General features: G+C 36.8%; 1 protein-coding gene across 2 annotated transcripts in view; it reads right to left on the bottom strand.

Moving 5' to 3' along the window:
- Positions 1-12,947, bottom strand: part of Lrrk2 (leucine rich repeat kinase 2) — a 127,686-nt gene extending 114,739 nt beyond the window's left edge. Inside the window, exons 1-5 of one of the 2 annotated variants that reach the window (XM_048802542.1) lie at positions 12,236-12,947; positions 11,886-11,971; positions 7,218-7,327; positions 4,702-4,790; positions 1,415-1,549 (exon numbers count right to left, since the gene is read on the bottom strand). In XM_048802542.1, the coding sequence (XP_048658499.1) occupies positions 1,415-1,549; positions 4,702-4,790; positions 7,218-7,327; positions 11,886-11,971; positions 12,236-12,386 (571 nt within the window). In that variant the 5' untranslated portion in view covers positions 12,387-12,947. The remainder of the gene's footprint in view (positions 1-1,414; positions 1,550-4,701; positions 4,791-7,217; positions 7,328-11,885; positions 11,972-12,235) is intronic. The other variant, XM_015493229.2, reaches the window with a different exon arrangement.
- Positions 12,948-14,171: the final 1,224 nt, after the last annotated feature.

The following is a 14,171-nucleotide window of genomic DNA, read 5'->3' as shown; positions in this document are numbered from 1 at the left end:
GAGTCTTGGGAAACTTGATACTCCTGGAAAATTCCGAACTTTTTCTTCATTACATTTACAATCATAATACTTGGGACACTGCTGATCTTTCTATTGAGTGAGATTTTTTTTCTTTTCAACATTCCCTGGTCCATCTCCAAGTGTCATGGTAGGGCCCCTAACACTTGTGAGACTGATGACAGTCCTTCTTCTGAGAATAAGAATGTGTTCCTATACTGCAACACTGAAGATTACAGGCCCTGTAGGATGACAGAACCTGAAACTTTATCCTCCCAGTTCCTATCAAAAGCATAGTTGTAAGATATAACATGTATAGCAGATTGCTTGGAAGACAGAGTTCTTTCATTCTGTGTTCACAGTAAACTATCTTCTCTACCAAGCATGCTCACTGAAAAGCTGGGTCCCAGGTTCAGATTGTTCTGACTCTTGACAAAGTCACTGAAACACACTTTGTGTTCCTTGCAAAATGTGTATACTTTATCATCTCATCCAGGGACACCCATGGGGGTGGGGGTTACTCCCAGGTCTTCTACGAGAAAAATAACAAACTTATTTTTCTATAACTTTCCCTTTATCAATTTTCTTATCCTTTTTTGTCTCTAATGAATTATAATTATGTACAAGCTGTTTAAGTAACATCTGGAATAAGACAGGGAATTAAATGATATCAGAAACTTTATCCCATTTCTGGAGCTGCCAGATATTAAAGTGGTAAACTGGTATTGGCAATAGGGCCTGCATAAAGCATTCATTCTTATGTGAAGCCCTAGCAGAGCTGGTTCCAATAATGATGTAAAAGGGACTCTCACAAGACAGCAATAGCTGAACTGTGCTGCAACTAGCTATGTGTCCTCCGGCAAGTTGCTCATTTTTCTGACCCATTTCTTCATTAAGACAGAGGAAGGACTAAACAAAGGTTCCAACCAACTCTGAAATTGCATGATAATCTATTATCAACTGAGTGCCATGCTATAAAATACACATTGCTCTGTGTCCTAAGGGACAATTTATGAACCCTGGTTTATTATCCAGAGTCTTTATATTTTTAAGATCTTGGGTGATGACTCATCATAAACCCAAGTTAACCTGTGCTGGATTCATGGTTTTATATTTTTCTTTATTAGCACCCATACAATCTGGTTTTTAAAGTGAACATTCTGCCTTGCTATACAATGGAATGAAAGTGTACTAATACCGTATGATTTATGGTCCAGAAATGACATTCACATCACAGAAACAAGCAGTATTTCTGATTAACCCTATTATTCACCCTTGACAGACAACTCATTTGTTAATAAATAGTATGATTTAGATACCTTTTTCTTATCATAATTATATCATACTTTTATAATGATAAAAGAGCCTTTTTTCTTATATATATTTCAAAATAAAGATTTTTAAAATTTTTAAATACCTCTTTCAAACAGCACATGTAAAGCTTTGCATCCAAGTTTCTGGACTTCATCATTGGCTGAAAATGTACGCATGGCATCAAAAATTAACAAGAAAATATCACTCTCTTCTTCCAATATCATCAAAGTGATTTTACCTATGAAGAGAAGGAAATGACTCCAAGTGAAGAGCTGCTTCAGCAGTTGTGGTAATTTTTACATAAGGAATATGAATGGTATATTTTTCATAGACCATTTAACTCTCTGAACTGTCATGGGCACCCCAAACCTAGATTACTTCTGTACCCTTTCTTCATAAGTGATATTATCATAGAGTAGTTTTCACAAAAGAAAACATCTAGTCATGTTCCATTCTACATCTTTCTTTCATTCTCTCTCTAACCAACTAATTAAATCATTATTAAGCCCTTCAAGTGTGATCTCCTAAATAAAAAAAACTCTTTTAGAACAAGACCCCATCACTCCTATCATGTACCTGATCATATCTCACCAAAAATGCAAAAACATTTGCTTAATTGCTCTGCATGGCCCAAACCTCTACCCAATTAGTTTCTTCCCTGATTCTGTAAATCCTTTGTTGACATTTGCTAAGGCTTTCTCTTACTCCCTAACATGACAAACAAGATTCTTCTCAAAACTACTACATGGATCTCATCAGCCCCATGTTCCTCCATGCCTTTTCTCAACTCCAAATATATTGAATTGCTTGCTTAATACTAAGCTTCTTTTTAATATCCCTTTGAACTTTCTCAGTTGCATGAAATACTCTTGCTCTTTTCTCTACCAAAACTATTATTGCCATAATTTAAGAAATAACACAAATAACACCTATAGGGCAGTAAAAATAATGGTACTGGAATAGGAGTGACAGTAGTAAACATTTTTACAGCATAAATGTGTCAGTCACTGGTTGAAGCGCTTCCTTATACAGGCTTAATCACCACTACAATCCCATCAGGTAGGTCCAATGCCCATTTTAAAGATCAGAAAACTGAGGCACACGCAATCCAAGAACTCTACTCAAGGTCCAACAACTGATAAGAGGCAGAGATGGATAAAAATTTAGGCAGGTCATGTCCATGCCCTTGTGTCCTACAAGCAAGTTTAGCTACTCTTGTGTCCATAGCGGTTTTCTTCATATTTCTTTTTGTAGTACTTTCCTCAACTAAATTTTAATTAATACTATACTTATATAAATTTAAAAATTTTAATTATATATAAATTAAAGAATTACATAAATTCTTTAATCTATAGGCCTGCAATGTCCAATTCTATAGCCACTATCACAAGTGTCTATTTAAATTCAAATTTAAATGAATTTCTATTGAATATGATTAGGATTCAGTTTCTGCTATTTTAAATATTCACCAGCCAGATATAACCACCAGCTACGGTATTGGAACATTCAGACATTCCGTCAATGGAGAACATTATATTAGACAGCAGTGATGAATTATGAACATCTAAATTGTAGGAATTTTGCCTCATCTGTCTTAGAATTATCTAGCACCCAGAAGAATAGTAAGTACCCAATAACTATTAAATCGATTAATTAATGGCTAGAAAATAAAAATGACTTACAAATCAGCTTTGAGTAAGTACCTGAAGTGAACTTAAAAACCATATAAAATTTCCTAGTAGCTCAAAATTTTGACTGCTATGTGGGAGAAATTAAATTAATCTTTTCAAAACATATTTCATATTTTCTAGCCGCCTGCATGTTGCCAACTTCTATATATTCCAGGGTTGGAAGATTTTTTTTTTTTTTATTCATCAACCCTCATTTTCCTGTCCACCACCAAATGGAGAATAAATAAATGATGTTCTCAAGGACAAGGGTTTAAAAAAATTCATGGTTAAAACTAGTTAGTTTATAACATGCCATTAACTTTTTTTTTCCCCCTTTGGTACAGGGTATTGAACTCAGGGACTCAACCACTTAGCCACATCTCCAGCCCTATTTTGTATTTTTTATTTACAGACAGGATCTCACTGAGTTGCTTAGCACTTCACTGTTGCTGAGGCTGGCTTTGAACTAGGGATCCTCCAGTCTCAGCCTCTGAGCTGCCAGGATTACAGGCACGTGCCACCACACCCAGCTCATGCCATTAAATATTCTAATAAAAGGCTATGGTGAAATGATCAGGATCTTCGAACTTTTCCTATCTCTTCTCCTTCATAACCTTTGTCTTCACTCTCTTTCTTGAGAGAAGGGCTGATGTGAACATTATAGGTCCCCACCTATATGTCCAGGATCTCATGCTGCCCTCCCAGGCCTCTGCAACTCTGCAAGAATGGTTCTCCTGACCTAAAACACCCTGTGCTACCTTAAGCAACGCTTAAAGATTAGGTCCCTGTGTGCAGCCTTTCTTCTCAGAACTTTACATGACCTCCAGTGTCTCTCACAGCAGTGACCACAAGAATTGCACCATATCAAAAGTCTTTGTTCAAGTTCATTATCTTCCATACAGAAGTTTTCCCAGGCAAAAAAAAAAAAACTGACATGTATACCTTCAATCCCTAGCTCTACCATTTAGTGGCTGAAGCAATCTCTTATCTCAAAGCTTCAGAGTTTCTCACCTAGAAAACGGAGATAAAATACCAACCTCCAAAGCTGTTTTTAAAAGTGTGTGAAGCACTTTACATATGGAGCCTGCCATCTAGCAAGCACTTAAGAAGAAATGCTATATACTTTTAAAATATTGCTATTATAGTATACTATAGAACATATATTATAGAAAACATATGAAAGATAAATATGGAGCTGGGTGTGGTAATGCACACCTGTAATCCCAGCTACTAGGGAGACTGAGCAGAAGGATCTCAAGTTTGAGGCCAGCCTGGGCAACCTGGGGAGATTGTGTCCCAAAATTACACAATAAAAGAACTGAGGATATAGCTCAGAATACAGTGCTTGCTTGAGATCCTGAGTTCAATCCCCAGTACCACAAAAAAAAAATAACAAAAGATATGTATGAAGAAAGATACAAAAATGACCAGGGAATGAATGGTCACCAAGCCAGGGAGAACGTGAAATGTGGGACCAGATTTGACAGTAAATTGGCACTTGGAATAGAGATTTGGGAATGATATATCAAGAACTGCTTAAAATCAAGGTACTGCATGAAATTTTTAAGAAAAAAATATATAAAGAGATGAGAAGATAGAAACAAAAGAAATATAGAAATACTGATATTTAGGTTATATAATGTTATGATCTTAAATGACTTAAATACATTTAGTAAATGGTTTCAAATATTTTTATACATAAAATATGTAAGCCTGTTACCTGAAGTTAGGAGGAGATCTAAGGCCTTCAGTCCAATTGTTGACAGGTTTACACTGGCATTATGAACGGTTAGCATTTTAAGAATCAGTCTGGAGTTAAAAACAAATCAGGTAATAATTCAAAGTTAAACTCTGAGGTTTGCTTATTTAAGTATTATTTTTTATTTGCATATTTTGGCTAGTCTCATTGTATTTAATTCCTATAGTGAAGCTCATGTATTTTGTTTTGTTTTGTTTTGTCTTCCTACAAACCTGAACCAAGCTTATACAAATTAACAGGAATGTTATTTACTTCATTATGGTGCATATTTCACAGTACATACATATATTAAATCATCAAGTTGTATACCTTAAATACATACAATTTTTAACTCTCCACTATATCTCAACAAAGTTGGGAGAAAAACAAAAACAAGGAAACTTAACAAGGAACTATTATGAGTCTCTTCACTCCTCAGAAAAGTTATAACTACTGATCATTTTTCCTCCTTTAAAAATTCAAATTCAGTTAACTATTTTCAGCCAACTCCATATCCAAACTATCATGAAGAGCTGCATACATCAAACAGTCAAGATCATTTTTATATGTGATGAAAGCCTATCAATTACATTGTGCATATTGATACATTAACACAGAAAGATCTAAGAGATGCTAGTATGTATATAAAGAATTCATTTAAATACTTAAATTATTGCTACTGTGTTTGAAAGAGAAATAATATGTTACATTGGAAAGTGAACTCAGTCTCTCAACAGCATTTAATTAGTTCTAAATCATGAGATTTTAATCTGTGCATTATTAATCCCAAAATAAAATCTTTAGTCTATTCCTGCCTGGTGTTATTTGCCTTTTGTCAGGAGGAAACCCAGCTTGTGATATTCAGAGCTCTAACAAAATTCAAGAGACTTGTCACATGATTTCCAATCAGCAAGGTGAGGAGCTTAGAGATTCTTTCCTTCAATTTTCAGTCAACTCTCCTCCTATCTCTCCCCACCCAACCTTTCCCTGTTCCACTCCTAGTATTATTGAATTCAACACTATAGAAAACATTTTTCTTTAGTATTTGTAGATCTTTTGTGAGAAAAGGTCCCTGAATATAAAGAAATATGTTTTACAGTAAGTTTTTGATGGGAATCATCTAATAGGCTCCACTGTAAAGAACATTGTATCTATCTTGTTCTGGCTCACTTCTGGCTTAGAGTGGGGACTTAAAAAAGGTAAATGAATGAATGAACAAGTAAGTTAGTGAGTAAATAAGTAGTATAACTTAACAGTTGTTCTGTACTAAAATACGAATAGATCAGTTTCCAACACTCTCAATCTTTGGGAAACTTTCCTTAAAGTTACAATTACTAATTATAGTAATTTTGGATTACTTTTTATTAAATGCCATATAACTGATTCAGAATTTCAGAGATGAGTTTGAAAATGAGAGCATGGATTAATTGTAAACATGCTTTTTCCAAAATATACCCTTGATATGTCAGAAACAATCAGCAACAAATATTTATCAAAAATAGAAAAAATATATAAGCACTAAGTACTTATATGGGGTTTTAGTGAGCATAACAAAATATTAAATGCAAGACTGGCTATACTCATATCTTAGTACTTGGATATAAGATATGCTCACCTATGAACAAACACATAGCTCTAATTGGTCTAAATATATTGTTGATCTATTGTTGATGCTGATAAACAATACAAAGTATAAAATTTAGTTTTTCCTAAGTTGTATTTTTCTCAAGCAATACACCTTTGGAAGCAAAATATAGCCACAATTGCCTTCTCTGCAGTAAAGATAAGTGAAATTAAGTATAAAGAAAACTTAAAGTAAATGGCAGAAGATACTTTTTAAATGTTGAGAAACTAAGTTTTTAAAAAAGAATTTTCCTGGAAATAAATTTTTCCTCAGAAAATTCTTTCTTAACTAATTGTGGCTTAAGAAAGCAGTCTCATCTAATAAGTTATTATGCAGAAAACTGCAGAAAGGTAGTTGGTAAAATAGTTATCAAGACCTGACTGTACAGGTACTAAAAGTAATTTTCTTTTTTTCTTTTGAAAACCATATTTAAACTCACTAAATATGTACATATGAATAAACCTATACTATTTAAAGACAGTAAAGCATAAACATTCAAAATACTACTTATAGAATAACTTTTCAGTTCCCCTATTTTTTTTTTTAAGAACTGGTAGTCCTGTTAGTTCCACTATTAAAAAGTAAAAGACTCTTTTTTGGTTTGAATTATTAATTACCCATCAAAAATCTACAACTCATCCATTATATAATTGTAGATTATATTGTTAAAATAATAGTCACCTTATTAAGGTGACTATTATTATTATTATTATACCACCAATATGATTTCAGATTAAAGCTGTCTATAAATGCAAATCATTGATTCAAGGAAAAGTGCCTATATTTTGAAGAATTTCACAAGAATGGCCTTGGATCCCAAACAGTATTTTAAAAGAAAGACTGACATAGGTATAGATGCATCTGTCATACTCACTGGTGAACACCAAGGACTTCCCAGTCATTTCCAATATCATGGGGTCCTATTAAGCTCTGCATTGTTCCTGGACAGACCTCTATTAATTTGCATAGAAGTGACCAACCCACCTGAAAGCAAGAAAACAAATATTCACATTTTTAAAAGATGCTAATATAACATTTTCAAACATGAATCTTCATTCTCAGTGGGATAGGTGATTCTATCATTTTTAAATAATTATTTTAAAACAATACCTTGAAACACTTTCTGAGAAATAAATGCAAGTCATATATTTAGAATACATATTAGGATACATATTATTCAAAGAGTCATACAAGAAGGGTATAAAAATCAGTATATTATAACAAAATAATCTAAAATAACCTGCAGAGAAGAAGTTAAGAGGGCATACCAAAATTAAGTGCAAGAATGGCTATACTCCCGTCCTAGTATGTTCCTAACATATATCTCCCTGACAGAATCTCTTCCAGGTATTTAGGATTTTAATTATATGGGAAAACAATGTGAGTTGGAATGGAGAATTAGGGGTAGTTTGAGAGTTTAATAGCAAAGTATAAGTTATCAGAAATGACAGTTCCTCAACTAATGGGGCTAGATTAACAGAGGCAAGAGAAATGGCTTAGATTATGACTGAATCTACATTTGGTAGAGGAGAAAAAAAAATAAGTGACTGTAATACAAGAAGGAGGCAGAATTGCTCAAGGTCCACTTTAAAATTCTCTTCAAAGTCTAACTATGAATTGATGTGGCCTGGATATCACAAATGCCCAAAGCTCTTTCATCTTTCCAATGATACTGGAACTCATTGATACATTGTAAATATGTTTACACTCAGTCCACTTACACATGACAATTTAAATAAAGTGCTCTTTATCTCTGGGAGGAAAAAATGAGATATTGATTCCAAACAAGAGATTAAATTTAGCCGGGCACAGTGGTGCACACCTGTAATCCCAGGGGCTCAGGAAGCTGAGGAAGTTGGATCACAAATTCAAAGCCAGTCTCAGCAATTTAGCAAGGCCCTAAGCAACTCAGTAAGGTTCTATCTCTAAATAAAATATTTAAAATGGCTGGGATATGGCTGATGGGTTAAGCACCCTTTGGTTTGATCCCCAGTACCCCCTCAAAAAATATTTAACCTATACTTCCTTCTGTATATTACTATGTAAATTAAACTATCTTCAATTCTTTCCATTGTATTAGAAAACTGTACTTCATGTGGTCAAAAAAGAAACAAAATGTATATAAATGTTGCATCTAAGACTAACAAAAAAGTACCGAAGTATGATGTATTATAAAGACCAATAAAATGAGTACTGAAAGTACCTTCTATGAGCTAGGATTGTTCAAAGAAAGACATAACATGGAGGATGCAGAACTTAATCCAGATTTTAAAAGTCCCTTCTAAAACTGATGAGACATGAGGGCAGGTAGCTAAGTGGTAAGAAGACTGCTCCGGGGGAGGACAGTGTCACTGGATAAGACTGGATGTACAACTGGAGTTGAATGATCCAAAGAATTGAATGACAAAGTGAGAAAGGTGTAGGAATAGCAGCACAAGTTTCTTACTTGTTTATAGGAGTAAACACAGAGATAAAAATTCTGTTGATCTCTTTACAAGATTATCTCTATAATCTTATTTATAAAATCTCTTCACAATATTTTTTCAGATTAAGCACAAACTGCTTTACTTTGCCACTACTTCCTTTTATATAATTTCAAATTGCTTTAAAAGGCAATGATTTCTAACAGCTATTTTTACCTATGTTTAAATAGGACATCCTCCTCCACCTAAGCTGAACAGACATTGATAATCTAGCTGTCATAGAAACTGGTTATTTTGAGCTTTTGTAAAATACATTGAGACTCTTCTCCTCAAAAAAAAAATAAATAAATAACATTCTGAAGAGCTTCTAATGGGGGGAAAAATCACACAAGGATGCTAAACTCATGTCTGTACCTGCATGGCTGACTCAAGGAGAAAACCTGTTTTGTTTGGATTGGTAAAGCTGCAGCATCAACTGCAGGAAGAGTCAGGCAACTGAACTTGCAATCACTAAGTAGAGCTTCTTTGATTAAACAGAACCTCCAGCAGCAAAGCAGAGATAACAACTGATTCATTAATCTAGTCAATTAAGAGCTTTTCTTTCAAAGAGAGATTTCCATCCTGCACCATTTACAATATAATTAAATTAGTAGTTTTGCTTTATTATAATCATTCTATAAACTCAAGCACCTAATTCTACATAGCGGGAAAGAGTTGAGGGGTTAAAGAAAATTTTAGTCACTTTCATTTATTTTGCTCTCCTTCTTCAAAGGGTGAAACTTTGTAGATAAAGGAAAGTAAAACTGAGAAGCAGAGAGAAAATGAATAGCAGGTAGAAAAAAGTACATGGCAGCTGGTCTAACCACCAATTCTCTAAAGATTGTCATTTACTAAGAATCATTAATAAAATATAATAAGACCTTGGGAATAAAAATTCAGTGTCTGGAATATCATTGTTAATGACTTCTGGAAACAAACCTTTCCAAAGAGTAATTTATTTAACTCCTTCTATTTTATTAAGAGTTTTTAATTTGGCCTTTCCAGCTATTTTGAAATATAAAGCAGTAAAGGATCCCTACACTAATTATACCAATATGGTGAGGAAATTTAGAGGAAACAAACTACTTTCAAGGAGAGTATTAAAATATCAGCAGAGACCCCAGTGTATACCTTGAAGAAGACCAGCAATAATTAAATGATAACTGATGACATTGTAGATAGTGAGACCACATTGTACTAAACATTGTATTTTTTACATGTTTACACAAAAGGATTATGAATTCAGTGGCTAGTGGACTGTTTGATGTAGATTTTGAAGGAGTGAAAAGATTTGAATCCTGATTCTGTCACAAGCTCCCTGATCTTCAAAGGTTACCTGCTCTTACTGAGCCACCACAAGTGTAAAATACCCAGTAAGATGTCTGAGAGGGCAGTGAAAATCAAATGATGTCATCATATACACAATGCTCTTTGCAGATGTATATATGTATGACACTGAAATTCATTCATTATTCTATCCCATTAAATTATCAAATCAAAAAACTGTTGCTTATTTTCCAATCTACATGGCCTCTGTTCCTTTCTAGGCAAGGATTTTAAGTAATGTTCATAACTATTCCAGACAAGTGTGCCTAGACATGGACACTTTCTAAAATTAGGAATTAGGGGAGGCTGGGGATGTTGCTGATGGTAGAAGGTACGCTTAGCATTTGGGAAGGCCCTGGGGTTAATAGCCAGCATCCCCCTGACAAAAAAAGAAAATAGAATTAGGTAGTGAGTATGTTTCAGGTTCCCTTGGGTTCTCAAGTCTGTCACTGTCTCCTCTGGACTCTACAGAACAAAGCCTACCCAGGAGTTGGTGTGGTACCAAGCAAGGGTGAGTCTACCAAGCACAGAGCCTGGGAATGGAGGCAGCCAGAATCAGACATTATGAACACAAAGCAGACACTAGTAAGAAGGATGGTGTGGGTGGAGACCAGCAAGCACAATAGGCCAGTGCCTAAGAAGTGACTCACATTCCATGGACAAAATTCAGACTTAAAGTGCTAAAAAGAACAGTATCACATCATGCCTCCAACTTTTCTTGGTTTTGATTGAAAAATCAATAGATGGGAAATATTTTATTGAAGAAAAATGAAAATATTTATTCCATATATAAATGTCTTTATATAAAAGAAGCCAGATACATCATTCACCCAGACTAGATATGGCTAGGTAAAGAACATAAAAACAAAGAGACAAACATCAATATAGAGATTGATAGAATTCTTACATTGGTTTAGCCTCTCAGATGAATAGTAAAAAAAAAAAAATTGGTTTTTCTAACTGCACCTCCATAAAGTTTAAAGGCCACTTCTCTTGTCCTGCATGACTTAGTTTACAGATGACAAAACTGATTTCAGTTCCCCAAATCTCAAAATGCTCTAGAGGAAGTTATCACCTTGGGTATTTTTGTCTTAACTCTAAATTATTCTTAATTATCATTTTAGGGCTGCTTTTTAAATATATTCACGGTATTTAGCATATTTCTGGATGTCCTATAGTACAGATTCTAAAAGTCGTGCTTTTGCATTCATTTTACATAACAGCAGTTGCAAAGCATGTATTTAAACAAATAGAACCATAAAACATCATTTTTTATACACTATAAGGTATACGACAACTAAAGGCTAGAAATCTGTCTTTAAGTTAAAAAATAAAACGAGCTGAAATTTATGAGTGTTTGCCAGTTACTTAATTGTGCGGTATTACTGTTAATTATTTCTCTTTCCCAAACTATGCACAGTGGTGCCATATCTAGGACGTGCTGCACATTGGGAAGATTCTTAGAATACTTTGATCCAAACACTAAGGAACTCCTCTTGCCAATAAAAGAACTAATCCTCAACCTAGTTTTATTCTCCTCCCACTACCATCCATATTCTGTCAGTCGGTTTTTACAGTTACCTCTGAAAGACAGGGAACCTGTAGTGGGCCCTTATACTCTGTTAAATTGGCTAATGATTTGACCATGTTTCCATCCTAAAATCACCATCAGCGGAGCTCCGGATGTATAACATTGACAGAAAAACGTGTCTTCCCAACAGAAGCGGGATGAGCAAAGTGAAAATTCCTTTTACCTGCTGCACGCTGGCAACTCTCATATAGGAGTCCAGGACGATCAACAGAGGCACGTGGAAATTTTTGCCTTCAAATAACTTGGAGGCTGGAAAAGAAGGGGGTTGGGGGGAAGGAGGCAAAGTCAGGATCCACACCATCCCTTTAAATTTTTACAAGGGGAAAAAAGCAAAACAGATGAGCCCAAGATCTTCCTGGATTTCTCAGGTCCTTTTTGCCTTAAGGAAAGGAGCAGGGAGTTTGGGGATTCGGAAGAGTTCAGGTTTGGGCAAGCTCCAAAGGGCAGGGGAGAAAGTTTGCAAAAGTGAGGAGGAGGGGAGAATAAAGGAGCAGTTGCCTTGCAAATGATTACCATGGTCCGAGTAGGTGAACACCAGCATGTCTTCCAGGATTTGGACCAGCGTTTCTATCTGTTTGCCTTCTTGAACATTATTCAGCCTGACTATCAACTTCTTCAGAGTTTCCTCGTCCTCCTCGCAGCCCTGACAGCTGCAACTAGCCATGGTGGCTCCTGCGGCAAACCCGGCACCCCTCCCAGCACGAATGCCCACGGCTGCGGGTAGGGGACACTGCTCTCGGGCGAGAGCCGCTCACCGCCGGCGGCCAGCGCTACCCGCGGGCCCCATCTGCACCCGACCTGCCTGTTTATGAGGAAGGCGGCGGCTCCCCGCCCTGCGCTGCCCTCCCTCTCCCTAAGCCCTCCTCCCCGGCTTCCTCCTCCCCCACCCAGGCCCCAAAACGAGCTGAGTGGCCTGCCCGAGGCTTGGCCGGGGCGAGGCGACGCGCAGACCCGTGGCGGCGACCTTAGGCGCGGACAGAGTGCGGGCCAGCGGGGCGGACGGTGACCGTGACCGTGTCCCACCCACTGCCCTCGCCCCACGCCCGCCGGGACCGACCCGGGCGCGCGCCGCCTCTTCAGACCGGATCCCACTCGCTGCGGCGGCGCCGCCCGGAGTAGAGCTGCAAGAAACTGACTAAGCGGACTCCGCCAAGTCCCAGGCCTAGAGCCCGGCAGCGGCGGGAAGGAGGCGCACCGCCTGCCCTGAGCCCAGCCGCAGCGACCCGCCAGCCCGGCCTCTGCAGCCCTTCCTAAGGGCTAGGAACTAGGAAGAGGAAAAAAAAATGAAAGTCGCCTATCTCCAGATCTAAGAATAGAAATCAGGGCGTTGGGAAAAGAGGACACCACCCAGTGGTCCCCTTTTAGGAAAACATTCTCTGCCGCTGTAGGGAGATGAGTAATTTCCCCCAAAGGATGGAGAGTTTAGCAATCGAAATTTGCCCAGTTACATTCTTCTCTGTGATTGTTGTGGCTTTTGTAGGGAAGAAATAAAATTTGTTTTTGTTTTCGAAATCTGTGGTTGCCAAAATGTCACTCGATTGACCTTTGAAAATTTGCGTTTGCACTAGGCAGGATGCTTAGAGTTGGAGCACACCAAAAAGTAGTCGGTTCTCAGCGCCATTAGAATCAAGAGAAAGACAGGGTGGAAAAAGCAATACTGATCTGGTAATGAGAATTGCTTATGAGTAAGGAGGTCAAGATCTCTAAAGTTAAAGCGGGGCCTGGGGTACATAGCTCAATGGTGGATGGTTTGTCTGGTGTGCCAGAGGGGACACACACACACACACACACACACACACACACACAGGCTCACAGTGATGTATTTTTCAGGAAGAGAAACAATCAGAAAGAACACTGCAAACAAAGCTTAAGCAAAGATATCTATTTCCTTCAGTTTAATCTATCCTCACCGTCATTTAAAAAGAAGAGGATTAGACTGGAAATAAGCACTTCCAAACTTTTGATTCCCCACCCCATATCTGTTAATCTCACCTCATGCTCATGACAATGCTGAAATTAATAAATCTTTCCTAAATATCTTTCTTTTATTAAGGAGGAAACAGAGCTGTAGTTGATATGTGAATAACTTTTCTAGAGTCACACAGGTGGGATTTTGAGAGCCAGGGTCTACCCAGAGAGATCACTTTACTCCAGGCAGAAGTTTCTTCACACTCAACCAGTTCAACCAGAATGAGCTATATATTACAAATTCAGGTATCAAATTCAAACTCAGGTATCAAAATCAAACTCAACCTAGATATTATGAAAAATGCTTGTTGCAAAGAGTTTTTACCTTTTACAGTAACATTTATATACCTACATTTGAAATGACAGAATAGTTAAAATTTGCTTTTAAGTAATCTAGTGGTGGGGAAAGTGACAAAATGGGTCGAAGCATAACAAAGTAATGATTTTTGAGTTGATAGTTGTTTAAGTTAAGCCAGCAATT

The sequence above is a fragment of the Marmota marmota genome, unplaced genomic scaffold (assembly GCF_001458135.2).
Source record: "Marmota marmota marmota unplaced genomic scaffold, marMar, whole genome shotgun sequence".
In the NCBI taxonomy this organism is placed as follows: domain Eukaryota; kingdom Metazoa; phylum Chordata; class Mammalia; order Rodentia; family Sciuridae; genus Marmota; species Marmota marmota.
The sequence above is the reverse complement of the archived record's forward strand: the minus strand, read 5'-3'. Positions and strand labels throughout refer to the sequence as shown.